Here is a 17586-nt window from a genome sequence, read left to right as displayed (position 1 = left end):
ATGGGATGGGATGTGGGGTGAGAGAGAAAGGGGAGGGAGGGGAAGGGGAAAGAGAGAGAAAGACACCCACACACGGAGGAAGAAATATAAATTAAGGGATTTTAAAAGTGCTCTGGAGTTAGAAAGCATATGGCCTTCAATATATGAATTCACATTCCATCAGTCAGAGAGATAAATAGGAAACGTTCGAAGAGAAACTAGAACACACGGTAGAGAAAGCATGTCTATTGTTTGAGAGAAGAAACACTTCCTATCCTATAGACTATTTCCTCCAGGTCCTGACTAGGGTCAAAATAATGAACACTTCACTGGACAACAACAGGCTGGGAAATGCATGCTCGAGGTAGCCAGTGAGAGTTTGTTAGCACATATATTCATGTAAGACCAGCAATGTCCATGAAGTGTAAGTGGGCAACAGTTTAGCACAGTCAGGGCAACAATGCGCAGGATCCCTGAGAGACCCTGGGTTGTAGCCAGGCAGCTGGGTTGTTTATTACAGGATTTTGAGGCCTAGAACCTGTCCCTGAGCATGGTCACCATGAGAGGAACCTGGCTCAGCAGGGGAGAATGCAGCCCACAGGTGCGTTGAAGAGACTGTTGCACATTCAGTTCAACAACAGCTGACTTTTCACAGTGAGGCAGGCAAGCCTTGTTCTGTAATGTTTGGGCACTGAAACAATGCAGAGGAAGTCAGGGTGCCTAGAGAGCAAACAGGTGGGGATCCATGGGTGCGGGGCGGGGGGGGAGAAACATACTGGAACAGAAGTAGGACAGAAGGAAAGAGCTCAGGGGATTGGGATGAAGACCTCACCCTTAGGGACACCTTCCTTGCTGGAAGAGCTTACCCCACCCTGAGAAAGAATTAGTGAGTAATCATAATCACATTTACGTTATACGTATCATTAATTCTTTGTAAGCACAGCCATCGCTTGCTAATTGTTTAAGCAAATCTGTAACAAGTTCCCCAATAGTGTTAATTTGGATCTTTCCAAAGAACCAAGTTAAAGTACTTCACATAGTGCCTGGCACATAGGAAGCACTTAACAAATGACCACCATTATCAATATTGTTATTATTTATAAGTATCATCATTATCTCCCAAGAACCGCAGACCAGACATGCAGAATCAGTCTGACTCTACTATCTCAGTACTCTGAAAGGATACCAAAAGCTGTATAGAAAAATTGCATCTTACAGAAAATCTCCGTTAGTATATCCAGATTATAGATTTATAGGTAGGCGCATTTTCATCCTTCCTCTCTCTCTTTCTCTATTTATAAGTCCAAGTCTAATATCACTATGTTAACTATCACCCACAAAACAAAATAAAACAAAACTGATAGCAGCAAAGTAAAAAGTGTATTGTCAAGAAGAGAGGCTGGTAAAGTTTTTCAGTAAGGGACCAGATGGTAAATATTTTAGGCTTTATAGTCCATTAAGACTCTGTCACAGTTATTCAGCTCTACCATTGTAGTGCAAAAATAGCCATAGATAACAGGTACATGAATGTGTGTGACGTAGCTCTAATAAAACTTTACAAAAACAGGGCTGGGCACAGTGGCTTATGCTTGTAATCCCAGCACTTTGGGAGGCACAGGTGTGCGGATTGCTTAAGCCCAGGAGTTTAAGACCAGCCTGGGCAACATGGCAAAACCCCATCTCTACAAAAAATACAAAAAAGTTAGCTGGGCGTGGCGGCATGCACCTCTAGTCCCAGCTAGCTGGGAGGCTAAGATAGGAGGATCACCCTCCAAGGTGGTCGAGGCTGCAGTGAGCTGTGATCGTGCCACTGCACTCCAGCCTGGGTGACAGAGTGAGACTCAGTCTCCAAAAACAAACAAACAAACAAACAAACACACAAACAAACAAACCCAAAAGCACCCCAAACCCAAGACCAACCACTTCATTTACAAAAACAGATGATGAGCTGGATTTGGCCTGTGGACCACTGTTTGCTGACACCTGACTAGAGGAAGAGCTTGTAAGACCCTAGAAGACCTGCTCCAGCTCATTAACAGTGAAGGGAACAGAAGATTTTTAACTTTGAGAAAGATATATAAGGACTTGGGTCACAGGAAGGATATGGAACCAGAGGCTTCAAGAGAGCACAGCTCATGCATATGGGCATCACTGATGAAGGTCACAAGGGAAAAAACAAGTGTCAGCTTTTAAAGACAGAAATGAGTTAGAAAAATAATCTTCCTCTACTTTCGCTGGGCACTTGCATATATAGGCAAAGAGAGACGGAACAAAGCTGGTGTTCAATTGTATGCATTCGTGGAAGAAGAAGGAAGAAGTCTAGAGTGACAGAAAAGATTGCATGAAAGTTTGCAAGACAAAATATTGGGGAAAAGTTTACATGTATTATTAATTCAGGTGGGGCAAGCTTCCCTAATGGGACATTTGCTCCAATTTGGATGGCAGGTGAAGATGTAAAGAGAGAGTCTAATATAGAAGTTCTCCATAGGTAAAAGCAAATAGGGAGTGTTCCAGATGATGATGACTTTCAGGGTGGGTCACCAATGGAGAAAGGACAGTAAGATGTGTGGCAAGGAGAGGTGGAAGCAAGAAAAAAATAATATACTGGAAGAAGAACCTATAATCCATAAGTCATCACTGAGCAATATTCATTCAGAGCAAGATAGCTTTCATACTGTAACAGATACCTATTGCTGCTGCAACAAATTACCACACTTAGTGGCTAAAAACAAGACAAACTTATCTTGTCAGTTGGAAGTCAGAACTACTAAACGGATTTGGAGTCACTAAAATCAAGGTGTTGGCAGAGTTGTGGTTCTTTCTGAAGTGTCTAGAAAAGAACTTTTTTCCCTCTTTTTCAGCTTCTAGAGGTTGTCATCATTCCTTGGTTTCTGGCCTCCTTCTATTCAAAGCCAGCGATGTCAGGTTGAGTCTCACACACTGCATCACTCTGACACAGATTCTTCCACCTCTCTCTTCAGGTTAGTATGAAGTATTCTACATACTAACAATGTAGTTACTCTTGTAACTACGTTGGGCACACCTGGATAATCCAGGATAATCTCCCCATTTAAATTCAACCAATTAGCAACCTTAGTTTCATTTGTAACTTAATATATTCACAGATTCCAGGGATTAAGATGTGGACATCTTAATGCCCATCCTACTGCTTATTACACATACATAAGTTATTTTTTAAAATTATCACATTTGCTTGAGTGAAACCATATGGCATTTTTTTTTTCTAGTATTGGAGGAAACACATCCAACCAGATTAAGCTATTTGGAACATAGTAATTTTTTGCTGAATTTTGTTTATGTTCTTCACTAAGGGTAGGGTACAGCAGTATGTAGGAATCAATTCATCTTTTATGATACATTTGTCACTAGTATATTTGTACTTTATTTTTCATTTACAGACTTTTAATTTTATATACAAGTTCCTACGGTCTGAAAGTGTTTACAGCATGCATTTCAAGATCTAGACTGTTGAAACCATACATGCATCTAAAAAGTCTATGAGGTTCACAGAGCTGAACGTTGTTAAGGAAGTTGACAAGGAAGTCATTCAGAGAAAGAAGTGGAAACCAAAACTGAGGAAACCAAAATATACTGAGGGGTAGTGGGGCCAAAGCAGTCCTAAGCTCCATATCCAAGCGAACATGTTAAAGTACACACTAAGGAAGAGGATACATCCTGGTTCTCTGGACAGTTTCATGAGTACCAACCCATGCTACCAGCTGCACCACAAGCAGCCCCAAAGACCTTGGAAAGCCGTCTGTGTCAGCACTTCTCAATGGTTCCATGAGGATCCATGCTGTGCAGAGGAGAGCAGTAAGAGGCCAAGGTGCTGGCATATGATCAGATGGAGGAAGTGACCACAGGCAGTGGACACGGTGCAGCACACAAAGCAAACACCACATTGCCAGAAGCATTCCTGCTGACCTGGGAACATGATCATCAGCAACAGATAGTCCACATATGTGAAAATGTTAACCAGAAAAGACTACTCACTTGAGGGTTATCAGGTACCTTGGAGAACAGTTCTGCCAGCAATGGTAACTTTAGATAAACAAATGTAGGGGAGAAAATATGTATGTATGTGTATACATATACATTTTGCCAGTTTCTGTGAATGAATCATTTGATCTAGGAAAGAAGATTTTTAAGCTGTCACAGGCCCAAAGAAAAAATGATTATACAGTTTTCTGAAATAGTTCTATTTGGTGGCTGGAATAAGATATCTCTTTGGGAAGTTACCTTTTAACTTGCTTAAATTCTATATATTATCCTTTCTCTCCATTTCACAAGTACTTAAAAAACCTTTCATTCATTTCTACTAGTTAAGATTTAATTCAAGTCTAGCTATGACTGTCTAGTTAGAACTAATTATGTTTATGCTTCTTCTCTAATGTTCCCATTTTCTTTTCTAATTGACTTGTTTCCCCATTCTATTTTGTTGTTTGTATTTTTCAAAGCATTGAATTAGTTTGCCTTTGATTCCCACTTTGGCTACATACCAAAGAATGCTGTTGGATTCTTTGTAATTCCATGAATCATTTGACTCAACATTCAAAATCATAAATCATTTGACTCAAAAATTGTTTGCAGGGTATTCTTCCAGTTGCAGTACAATATTATCAATGCCTTCATGTGTCTTTTTGTCATCTGTTTTATCAATTTCAACTTTAAGTTTACCTTTGTATGGTCCAAAAAATGATGATCTAATTATATATATTATTACTTGGATTGTCAATGCAGAATTGATTTTTAAAAATCTAATCCAGAGTAGAAGGCAAGCAAATACTTATCAGATATTTATATATTTACACAAAGGGAAGAAGATGGAACTAACAAAGATCAAGAACCTACTATGTGCCTGTCTGCCTGCCTATCTACTCTACTTACCTACGTCAATTAATCTTCACAAAAGCCCTATGAAGAAATGTCCTTATGCTTATTCTGTTGAGGAGAAAACTAAGACTCAAGCAAGGGTATTATATATAACTTTCCCAGGTTGCAAAGATATTAAATGGGAAATACAGAATTTAAATACAGGCATGGAACACAGCATGGGAGGAACATAAGAAGTGGAGCCAGTCTGACGTGGGTTTGAATCACAACTCTATCACTATCAATTATGTGATCCCACGCCTGAGCCCATGAGATCAAGGCTGCAGTGAGCCGTGATTGTGCCACTGCACTCCAGCCTGGGCGACGGAGCAAGACCTTCTCTCAAAAAACAAACAAAAAAAATTATGTGATCCCAGACAAGTTAAACTCTTTGAGCCTTACTTAGACTTCCCAATATATGAACAGTGTTAACTTGAGGACTCTCAATTTGCTCATGTTTGCAAAGGGACCTAGAACAGTGCTTCTACCATGTCATATTCTCTTTAAAACTCAATTTTCAAATACTATTGATAAAACCATAGAATTCCATTTAATAATAAGGTCATAAGATGATGATTTTAAAATGAAATAAATACCTCTAGCTAAGTGGGATTCCAGGAAGCACAGTCTAAGAATGGAAGGGTACTGTGGGCTTTGACTTCAGGTTGACACTGTAAACTCAATCTAGGGTGGGAGCCGGAAGTCAGTTTATGTACTGATTAAGCCATTTATGATTCAAGCCAGCAAGTACCATGAGAAGGGCTGGCCTGAGAATGGATGAAGTGCTTGTGTGTGCATGTGTTTGGTGGAATGGGGGTGATTACACAACTGGAAATAGCTGATGAACTTAGATGAGTATCAGCACGTAAACCTTGGCCTAACCAAGTGTTTCTCTCTGTTCTTCAAAGAAGTCAGTGAAGAAATAAGGCCCTTAAAAGCTCTTTTTACAGAATCAGGAAGATTGTTCACAAGCAGATTTGGAACTTCCTGACTCAATGCTTATCTTTTCACCATTCCATACTTAGCTTGAACTTTGTAACATTCTGAATTTTACAAATAATATATAGCTCTGCAATCTTTTTATTAACCTTAGTTAATAAAAGTGATCAGGCCCAGGCGGGTGGATCACCTGAGATCGGGAGTTTGACACCAGCCTGACCAACATGGAGAAACCCCGTCTCTACTAAAAATACAAATACAAAATTAGCCAGGCATGGTTGCACATGCCTATAATTCCAGCTACTCAGGAGGCTGAGGCAGGAGAATTGCTTGAACCCGGGAGGCAGAGGTTGTATCGTGGTGAGCTGAGATGGCCATTGCACTCCAGCCTGGGCAACAAGAAAGAAACTCCATCTCAAAGAAAAAAAAAAAAAAAAAAAGAGATAGTAAAAGTGATTCAAAAAAGGTAGGTAATGGCAGCTATTCTGGATGTTTTTGATGGTGAGAAGAAACATTTTGAAATTTCAATATAAGGAGTCCAGAGCACTATTATTTTCTTTAAATGTCTCCCAAACAAGAACCAAATAAATTAAAGCATTTTGCATTTAGCATTGATACATGGTTTTACAACCAAGGAAAAGGTTGCTGACTTTAATTTCTGGTTTCATAATATTTGAAAGGATTACTAACATTCCATTTGGTAAAACTTTGTGTTCCTTGGTTACTTTTCTATGTATGTGTATGTGCACTTTTCTATGTAACTTTAAATAGTTTTTATTGAAACCTGCTAAGAAGGCCAAGATCTCTGGCAGTTTGCTCCACACGTGGGCAAATCCTGCTGATAGCTGCTGTTGGTCTTGCTCTTGTGGGCTAGACAGCTATCCTGGCAATGTGTGCTACTGGTCACTCTGTACACAGGGCAGCATGATTCTAACTGTTCAGGTTCTTCTGCCTGCCTTGGGCACACAGCAACAGGTGTACCTAAATGTTTTTAAATGCCTAAGACACATGAGTGAGTGTGCAGGCGGTGAAGTGTTCAGATTACAATATCAGCCTCAGTTGCCTTGGAAGCGAAAAGTGGTTTCAAAAACAGGAGCACTTAACACCACCATTAAGGCCAAAGTGGGAGGGGCCTTTGGCCCAAGACCCACGCCATGGAGAACTCTGTTTTGTCTTTTCCATTGCCATTCCCTTTCTTACAGTGTAAGGAGTCCACAGAGCCAACTGGATGTGACTTCTTGGAGCCTGTGCTTTCCTCCCTCCTCCCAGATCACCTCTTGTTATCTGAGACCCTAGAATTCCCTGCCCCATGGCTCTGAGATCCCTTCCAGGTCCCAGCAGGTCTCTTCTCCAACTCTACCATTCAGAGGCATGAAGAGACAGCCGAAAAGGGTCAGCTGTTTGCAAAACATAGACAAAACTTGAGGACTGGGCTGAGGTGTCCACAAATCTGAGCACAAAGCTGTTCATAATATAAGATGGGGAGTGATGAAGCAGTCTAGGGGCCAGAGGCTGGGGACAGGGGCTGGCTATGTATATGTCACTATTTTCTGGTATGGAACTCAGGGGAGACAGAATTTCAAATCCAAACTCAGCCTTCCAAGTTGTTATCAAGACATATTTGTCAAGGTAGGTGGATAGAACAGATTTTATTTATAGTCTGATTCATAACTTTTAAAATATTTAGACATATGGTATCCTGGGCCCTGCAAATTGCAGGGCTGGGCCAGGCAGCACATCCTTTCTGCAAGCCAAGCCACTGGGGAAATAGAATGAACCTTGCTCCTAATTTAATACTGGCTCCCCTTGAAAACACCTATATTATTTAATAGGAAAGCATAGCATTAATTTATTCTATCAGAGGACTATATCTTAAATTTGATTATACCACTTCTGTTTTCTGGAAATCATTAACTAGAGAGACAATCAGAGTGGCAATGTAGAAACATGTTCCCTTTGCACTAAGAAAACCATCACAACAAGCATCAATCACGTTTGAAGTGCTTGTATTATCATCACATAAGGCCCATATTCTTGCAGAAAATCTCTAATTTTTATGACATTTTATGGCAGTATATTTCACACAAGGATGGTGTAAAGAAAGGCAGAAAACAATTCCTGTGAGTTTAGAAATTTACCTATCCCAAATAAGAGCTATTTATTTATCGGGGGGGGGTGGCCAGCAACCACCATCTTCACCTGTGGTTGAGAGCAAAACCACCATAAAGACAATCTCAAAGCCAGAGCCACTTGATGACAGAGTGTGGCAAAGTGTCACAGGATGACAGAGTGTGGCTAAGTGGCCAGTAGGTGGCACCGTCATGCTTACTCTACGCCAGGGAATCTTTTTCTCTGGTTGGGTCTGCCCAAATAGCTGCAGTGCTACCTGAGAAACTCTTTACTAAACAAGTAACTTAGTGGTGGACTTTGCTGAAGAGGACTGTGTGCTGATGAGATTTCTCTCCTGATGTCTACAGTGACCATTTTAGTCCTTGAAATATTTTTAAAAGTCTTCAACTTCTATGTTGGTTTCTTTTCCCACTTCTAAGCTCTTTAGGAAAAGTGCTCTCGTAAGCACCTACGAAAGTCCAACTTCATCGTATTTCTCTGAAATAGTATTGACAGGCACTTTCTGAGGAGAAGGTACACTTTTTGGTCTAGGAGTTCCCCCCCGGCCCCAGAGTAAAGAAATCTAGGGTATCAATCATGAAATCCAAGAAGACGTCCTATCAATTGGCAGTCTGTCCTTCTCTCACTCCTTTGTACCTCCTTCCTTGAGTGAGTAGTTTTTGGGTACCTATTGTGTGATTGTTTAGATCACGGTTATAAGCAAAATTTTCTCCATTCCCTGAAGAGGATGAGAGGAGAGGTTATAGCCCAGAGTCAGCAGGGAAGAAAGCCATGCATAGGAAGCTAATGAGCAGGGATCCCAGAGGGAAAGAACCGTAGCCCTGGGCTGCTGAGTCAACAGATTCTTTTCTCAAATGCAAGAAGAGAAACGAACAGAATGACAAACCAGGAAAAAGGAAGAAAAATGGGACAAGGTGCCAATTCTCTGGAACTTTGGGGTCACTTTTATAATTTATTTTCAAGTTGTCAGAAATTGTGCTAATGTAGATGAGCAGATTTACAACTAAAACCAAACTATGAATTGTTTAAAAAAATGTTTGATTTAGGTCTGATCTCAGGATGGCTGTCGAGGAGCTGAAGGGTGTAATTTGTTATTTTCTGGCAGATTTAGTTTTCCAAATGCAATTTGCTTAGACTAATATCCATTTAATTTTCATATTCTAAACATCTACTAACAAAAAGTGCAAGGGGAAAAGATGGTAAGAGTATTAAGAGACATCCTGTAAGGCAGAGGAAAAAAACCTCTGAAACAAAATAATAAAAACTTATAAGCTAGGCACCTGGCTTGTGATTGTCAGAGAGAACATGTGTGTCTATGTGTTTATGTATTTTGGGGAGTTGCACATAGTCCCTATTCTGAAACTGAAATATAGATTAAGCCCATCCCATTTGACTATTTGAAGTGAGGCAGTCCTACTTTCAAAACTTGCTAGTTTTGATTTGGAACAACCTTCAATTTCTGTTTTCCTCACTGGTGAAATAGGGATACTAAGACATCTTTTCCAAGGTTTTGGTCAATATTAAATAAGAATGTAAGACACCTAGCATAGTGATTGGCACAAGGCCTGCCCTCAATTAGAAAAATACTAATATAGTAAATAATAAGCTTTACTATAAATAACAATCAACAATATAACTTTTGACAAGCATTCCTTACATTTTCTAAGCTACTACTGTTCCAAGATTCTATTTTTTTTTCCTGCAAACTATCTCGACTTGTGATAATGTTCTTTCCTTTTAAAATACTCTGTTAAAACAAGTCTGTTGTTCAACAGGCACATTTAAAGTGTATTCCCTAGTCACACTAGCACAATGCTCGCTAAACTTTGTTTTTCTTTGGTTTGATTTTACTTTAAGCACCAATACTTGTTTACTGTGACTGCAATTCTACTTCCACCAAATGGAATTCTTTCACTGAGCTTTTATCCCAAAAGCTTACATGTTCAATTATTATTGCACTTCTTCAGTTTTTAGGTTGAAGATTTTTTTCCTTCCAAAAAAAATTAACCAAGTACATCAATTTTGATGAATCCAAGACATTTTTCTTTTGATGTTAAATTGTTACAGGTTAAATTTTTCTCAAAAAATATTACTGAAATACTATCTTTTTTATATTGATATTCACAATTAAATACTTAAAGACTCTACTGGTTCCTCTTTATTTGAAAATGGCTAAAGAGGTGGGTTAGATATAATATTAAGTATAAATTATGATTAAAAGAATTTAGATATATTTAATAGATTATTAAAAGATTTGTAACAAAATAATTTTATGAAGCAATAAAAATTTTACAGATTTAGTGAATATATTAATGTACTATGTATGTTTTAAAGAAATAAAGCAGAAAGATTCTAAACAGCCATAACATTTGAATAAAAGGAATTTTTTCTGCTCAATTTTTCTGGTCAGAGTTGTACAGAAAGTTTTATGATTTTTAAAATTGTTTATTTAACAGGTGTGTAAACAGATGCAACTTGTTTATTTTATTCCTACTCTTAAAATTTCACCACTGCCAGAAAGCTTGTGGACAAATTTATAATATTTAAATGAAAATTTAAAAACTATACAAATTCTAGCAATAAATAAATTGTTTCCTTTTAACCATTTAGGCAAAAATAAAAGAAACTCTACAATTGCATATGCTTTAAAAAATTTACTAGTCAGTATTAATGTAGTAGCAAACTGACATTTAGAGGAAAACTTTTTGGGACTGTGAAGCTGCTTCCAGTTTAGGGAAGTCCATTGTATAGCAGTCTTTATTTCAGTAACACCAATAACAATTGAAATGACAGTGTTACAGTGAATTCAAAAGTAATGGTTTGTACGCTTGTGTATTTTGTTTATATGTAAAACATGTTCTTTCCTGCCTGCCTGCTCAAATAATGTTAAGTAATGTTAATTTTAAAACTCATTTACTGAGTTCACATTATTGAAAAGATACATTCATTGTTCTTAAGTCACTTTAAAAGGAAAGTCTTTTTCCTTGCTTATGAAACTATTTAACTGACACCTTTTCCAAAGCAAGCACCTATAAAGGCAAAACAAATGCCCAGCAAAGTTTGTGACTATTTTGCAGGTTTGCCCTTGAAACTGTTCTTACTCCAATCCTACTCCAATCTGTAGCAGATCATAAGCATGGTAGATTAACAGCAAAAACTTTGGTGCCTGGTGGCATGGTTTCGGGACCTGATTTCACAATTTAGTAGTTGTGTGACCTTGGGCAAGTTACTTTTTGGTTCTGTGTCTCATTTCTTCTTTTTTTTTTTTGGAGATGAAGTCCTGATTTGTCGCCCAGGCTGGAATTCAGTGGAGTGACCTCGGCTCACTGCAACCTCCTCCGCCTCCTGGGTTTAGGCAGTTCTCCTGTCTCAGACTCCTGAGTAGCTGGGACTAATTGTTTTGTATTTTCAATAGAGACGGGGGTTCACCATGTTAGTCAGGCTGGTCTCGAACTCCTGACCTCAGGTGATCCACCGCCTTGGCCTCCCAAAGTGCTGGGATTACAGGCATGAGCCGCTGCGCCTGGCCTCTCATTTCATCATCTGTAAAATAGGTGTAATAATAGTATCCACTTATAGGTCTGTGGTGAGTTATTAACACATATAATGGCACTTAGAACAGTACCTGGTACACAATTGCTATGTAGGTGTTAGCTTCATTTGAAATTTAGACTTTCTATCCTAATTCAATTTTTCCTCTTGTCAGTTGCATTTGACAGTGTTTATTTGGTCTCCGTGGTGCTTGAACGTTAGGTTTCCCAGGAAAACTTCACCTTGGCTGTGCCCCCTCCCATCTCTGACAGGGCCTGTGCACATTCCCCTGTGCCTGGGGTGTTTTTCACCCCTTACCTTCAGATTCTCTCTTCACAGAGTTAACATCTTTTGTCCTTTAGTTTTCACCTCAAACATCACTTCCTTGGGAAAACCTTCCCTGGTCCTACCAGGCTAGATTTAGGGCCCCATGCTTTAAGCGTTCTTATATCCCTTTAATTTTCTTTCATAGCACTTAACAAAGTTTGCAGCTATAATTATGTGACTATTTAAATATATATCCCCCACTTGAAATCTAAGCTCCTCGAAGGCAGGGTAAAAATCTATTTTGCTCATCATTATATCCCAATCATGATAGCTTTGGCATAGAGTATTTGCACAAGAAAAACTTGTTAATAAATGATAAATCAATTTCAGAGATCAGAAGTCTGGAGTTCAACACAAGTCAACATGATTTGCCCAAGATTCTACTAGTAGATACGACAGAGTTAGAAGTAAAATTCACTTCTGACGCAAAGTCCTTTGTTGTTTCCAGGTATTACATCTTTGATTATACAAATCTTAAACAAAGAACTGTGCAATTAGTATTGTGGAGCTTCTAGAATGACAAGTAAAAGTACAAATCAGAAAGACTTGAACTATTTAAGGTATTCTGGAGGAACTGAGTCTCCCTGAGAAACTTATTTTTACAACATGAAGTAGGAGTTAGAATGGGTGCGAGGAGATGGGCAGAGGCTTCTAGGTAGAAAGAACCATTTATGCAGCAGTCCAAGGATGAGAAAAGCTTGGTGAATGAGAACAGAGAAAAGGCCACTGTGATTGCAACAGAAAGAGTAGGAAGTGGGAGGCTGACGTTGATCAGAGGGGCAGGGCCAGATCATGCAAGAGCTCATGTTCGTAACACAAGGGAAAGCCACTGAAGGGTTTCAAGTGGGGGATGACACAGTCAGCTTTGCATTTTCTTTTTTTTTTTTTTTTTTTTATACCTTACAAGGCACAACATTATTTATTAGAAAGGACAAAATCGGTGTTATTACTGACATGATATGAATTTTCACTTGTATGCCTATAAATGGAACACTGACAAAAAGAACAGAAAGGGTAAAACAAAATGACCAAAAATTACATAAGAAAGGTTTGAAACCCAATAGGATAAAATAGAAACATTAAGACAATGTTAATAATAAATTTAGAGAGAAAAAAATCATTTTCCTACCAAAATTCATAGCATACATAAATCCAGAGGAGCAAACGTACAAGATTTCCCTTCCAACAGAATCAGTTTCTAACTTGAAATATGGTATCTTAATTCCCAATTACATATGCATTTTTTTCTTTTTTTTATTTTATTTTATTTTATTTTATTATACTTTAAGTTCTAGGGTACATGTGCATAACGTGCAGGTTTGTTACATATGTATACATGTGCCATGTTGGTGTGCTGCACCCATCAACTCGTCAGCACCCATCAATTCATCATTTATATCAGGTATAACTCCCCAGTGCTTTGCATTTTCATAAGACGATACTGACTGCACTCTGAGGGATTTCAGAAACAGAAAACTTGGTAATTGGTTGGAGACGGGAGTCAAGATAGAAGGACATAAAAAGGGAATGCTGATGTGTCTGGTATAATCAACTGGGAGGATCGTGGCACCATTTACTGAGACAGCCATTAGTAGATAGAGCAAGATTATTAATTTCGTTAAATATATGATATGCTTTCAATAAATAGTGACAATTGTTATTGTCTTTGTGGTTGCTATTATTAATCGTTATTCCAAACCACTTGCTGTGACTGGGAGTTATGGTGATTTTTATGGATTTCAATGGATTTTGGCCTGATGTGTTCTATGTACACAGGCACATCTGGAGTTGGTGATTGGAAAAGGAAGTCACTCAAGGGACCAAGAGAAGGTAGACTTAGGATAATGTGAGGAGAACATGAGAAAACAGACTTTTTAATTTTTTGAATTTTCTTCTCCTTTTTCCCAAATTAAGAAATTTTAGATATGATAGTATGACCATGGCCAGTAGATCTATGAGAGCAAACAGGTGTATGAGGCATCAATGCTGTATGGGGAGACCAACCTATAAAATTAGTCTGAATTTGCCTTTTGGGGTAAATAATGGATGAGCATAGGCAGGTTAAAGGGCTTTCCTATAAACTGAGTAAGCAAAGAAATCAAGAAGTATGCTTAGATCTTTGACCATGTTTTTTTTTTTAATTTAGATTTTATGTGTATATCTTTGCCTCATGTAAAATCTGTCATGTTCATTTAGATCGTTTACATGTAGTAAAAAAAAAAAAAAAAAAAAGAATACCTATTAGGATGGTTAGTTGGCACTACAGATTATGTATCCCATTTTAATTCTGGTGCCGCCTCTGCAAGCATACCAGGAGGTTGCTAAGCCTTCACACTGTGTAACTGGCTCATGTCCACTGCCTTTGTTCCCTAGAGATACAAGGAAAGCAAAGGCCATGCATCAGGATTAGCCACATGGTGTTAATGAGAATCCGTGCCATCATTATCCTGTTTATCCTGTTAAAGAAGTCCTGGAGCATATGAGGTAGATGGCAAATGTGTTAAGTATACTAAAAGACAAGGTCCATTTCTGAAGTCTTGAACCCTGAGTTAAGAAATTTTAGGGTACTAAGTCCACGTGCTAACTGGGCATTTTCCAACAAGGCATCTACAAAACAACTGAAGAAAGAGGCAATGAGGGGAAGTCAAATATAAGAAAAGTCCAGATTGCTTTGGTCACATGAGGTCCTGCTTACAATGAAAAGCCACAGTGATTCCTGCTTAATCTCACACATATATTTGGCATCATTAAAGCTTAATCATCATCAGGGAACATCATACAAAGACATTTAGACTGGTATACAGCAAGGGGTTTTAAAGAAGTGGAAAAGATGAATATTTCAAATGACCTTCTAGGCAAGTTTGACATGCATTTTATTTATACTAGAATATTAGGGAGGTCCTTGAAGTATTTTAATGTATTTTTATTTATGCCTTATTATATTAAACTAGGAAAAGCACTGAATAACACCTATTTTCACTCTTTTTTATTTATATAAGCACATACACATAGCTTAAAAGCGAACATGTCTTTTTTACAGCCTTGGGACATTTGTCACATTTTCTAATCTGGTATAATTCAACAAGGTATAAACTACCCCTGCCTCCTGCATTCAATGTAACAAAATAAGCCAGTGCTGAACCATTTGAGCATTTGCATCTATTCCTCATTATATTAACCAGCCCTTGTTTATATTCAAAGTTTTAGTTTTTTGATAAGCCATTTTGATTACTATTCAGAAATTCTGAAGAAGAGAATTTTCCCCCTCACATCACTAGTGGTTAGAAGCATGGGTTTGAAAATCAGACTGTGTTTGAAAAACAATTTCTACCATTTTTTAGCTGAGTAATCATTTAAACTTTCTGTGTCTTAGCTTTCTGCATAAACCTTGGATGCTTATTGTAAAACAGAATAAAGTAGAACCTATCTCAAAGACTTGCATTAAGTGCTTTATTACATGTAAAAAATATAGAACTGTGCCTGGCACATATTAAGTGTTCAAAAAATGTTAGTTATCATCATTACCATTTTTATCCTTCTAAAACAGAATCATTTACTTGTTCCTGGGGACTGGGAAAAAGAGTCTACAAAATACATATTTAACCTTTTCCATTGTATTCCTAGCCCTTTGCTTTATCAGGAGCATCAATCTTTTTCCCACTCAAAGTATTTTTCATATTCCAGTGATTCTCAAGTTTTTCTTTTACATAGGCACCTGTATAATATAGACAGACATTCCATGAACTTTCACAATATAATCTACAATTTTAGAATCTTTTGATTAAGCACATAAGAACAGAGGAATTTAAGGACCTCTTGCAATAACTCCACAGGCCCTCCTGGGTCTGAGGCTGACTTGGTTAGGAACCATGGTTTTAATCAATAATTAATACATTTAGACTGAAGTATAATTCTGATTTATTTTTAATAACCAAATGGGTCACAGCTCTTTCAGCCTCTCTTACCTCGCCCATGACTGCTATGGGAGTCTCTCCTGTTGCCTGAGCAACACGATGTTCTACTAAGTAAAACATATATTCGTCGTAGAGTAGACGGATCAGGTGGAAGGAGCCAAAGCTAGCAGCACTGCGTAAGGTTAAGTCCCGAATAACCATTGAGCTGTTCCAAGAGAAAAGACATATATGCAGCTAATATTAATGACAAAAATTAGCATTCCACCTATTTTTCCTCTTAAAAAAAAGTCAAGCTGGGAGTCTATATGGTTGGTATAGTATAAAACCTGCCATGAAATCATTTCATTATTGAAAGCAGTTGTCTCAACTCATTTAAATAGAATGATAAAGAGGTAATCCTCACTGAGACTTGATCCTTACTAGAGATAGATAGTCTTAGTGGAAAAAGTCACTTTACTATCACAGGCAAGTCTGCTGCTTCTACCAAACTCACAAATAAATCAGAATTGAACAAAAAATATTTCTGAAAGATTGAGCACTCATCACTACCCTAAGAAAAAGCAACTTGAAGTAAAAATCTTATTGATGAAGGTTGGCAGTCTGTCCCCTCTCAGTGATAATGACCTCTGGGGTATGCTTTAGGAAAAACATGTATTTCTGCCAGACAAAGCTTACAAAATATACTAAGCAATATTCTCAGATATGGCAATATAGACTACAGGCAAGTATGTACAAGGATTCCAGCAAGTTTTCTTGGAAGGCAAACGTATTAAGTGCTTTCAGTTTCTTAATGATTTCCACTTAAATTATGGCATATTTACATTAGAAATATGCACAATAAAATCAATTAAGAAATCCATTATTTTTGAAAATGCATTTAATGTATATAATATGAAAATATAAGCAATATTATTAATAAAATACTAATAATAAACTCTATTATATTTAAAATGGAAATGAGTCCAAAATAAAATCTTGGCTTCAACATGCCAATCATTAAGCTTGTTCACACACTTCAAACCTTAAAATAGTTAAAATTTAGAATCAGAGTGATGCGTGTGTGTATGTGTATGTGTGTATGTGTGTATGTGTGTGTTTCTTACCACTTTCATTTATTGGCCTTTTTCTAAAGATTTTTGGCATATGAACATTAAAACCACCATTGAATTCTCAGGAAAAAGAGGTAAAATCTCACCTATGCCTTGTTTTACAGTAAAGAATTATAACACATTAGGCAAATGGAAAAACAAAGACTGTACTTTTGTTTTCTGCTTCATTTTTTAACCTTGTTTAAAGAGAGGCTACTAATACATCAAATTGTATGCATTCAACTTGGCAAGTGACAAATCATCATTGTCCATCTGAAATACAGAAGCCTTGAATTCTGATTCTGTCTCTTCATTGACTGTTGACCTCAAAAAGATCATTTATTTTCCCGAGATGTTTTTCCTCTTGCATGAAAACAAAACACTGCCTTTAGTCTTATCTAACTTACATGCTTATTTCAAGGATAAAATAAGTTAAAGGATGTGAAATCAACTTAAAACTAGAATGCTATTCAAATATAAGTGATTGTGATTATAATACACAGAAAAGGAGAAGCTGACCTTCTCATTTTCATTTATTTATGGTGGCAAGAATAGCAATTATTATATGATGATGGCAGAGGACCTCTCAATTCTGTAGATCTATTTACTAAATTATAAGAAGAAGAATAAGTGTGGGTTTGAAGTTACACAGACCCAGGTTACCACTGTGTGATTTCAATTGTGATCACATAATTTTTTGTAAGGTTCAAAGGTTAGCCTAAGAGTCAAATGAAATAATGTATGTGAAATCTTAAGAAAACTACCCATGTAACTATACTGTTACC

The 17586-nt window shown here is 37.5% G+C and overlaps 1 protein-coding gene across 4 annotated transcripts in view; it reads right to left on the bottom strand.

Moving 5' to 3' along the window:
- RFX3 (regulatory factor X3) overlaps window positions 1-17586 on the bottom strand; it is a 311034-nt gene that overhangs the window by 14487 nt on the left and 278961 nt on the right. For all 4 annotated transcript variants that reach the window (XM_023213193.1, XM_023213190.1, XM_023213191.2 and 1 more), the window contains one exon: window positions 15765-15918. In XM_023213193.1, the coding sequence (XP_023068961.1) occupies window positions 15765-15918 (154 nt within the window). The remainder of the gene's footprint in view (window positions 1-15764; window positions 15919-17586) is intronic.

Source organism: Piliocolobus tephrosceles, chromosome 14, assembly GCF_002776525.5.
Source record: "Piliocolobus tephrosceles isolate RC106 chromosome 14, ASM277652v3, whole genome shotgun sequence".
NCBI classification, from domain to species: domain Eukaryota; kingdom Metazoa; phylum Chordata; class Mammalia; order Primates; family Cercopithecidae; genus Piliocolobus; species Piliocolobus tephrosceles.
Note: the sequence above shows the minus strand (reverse complement) of the source record. Positions and strands in the feature narration are given on the sequence as shown.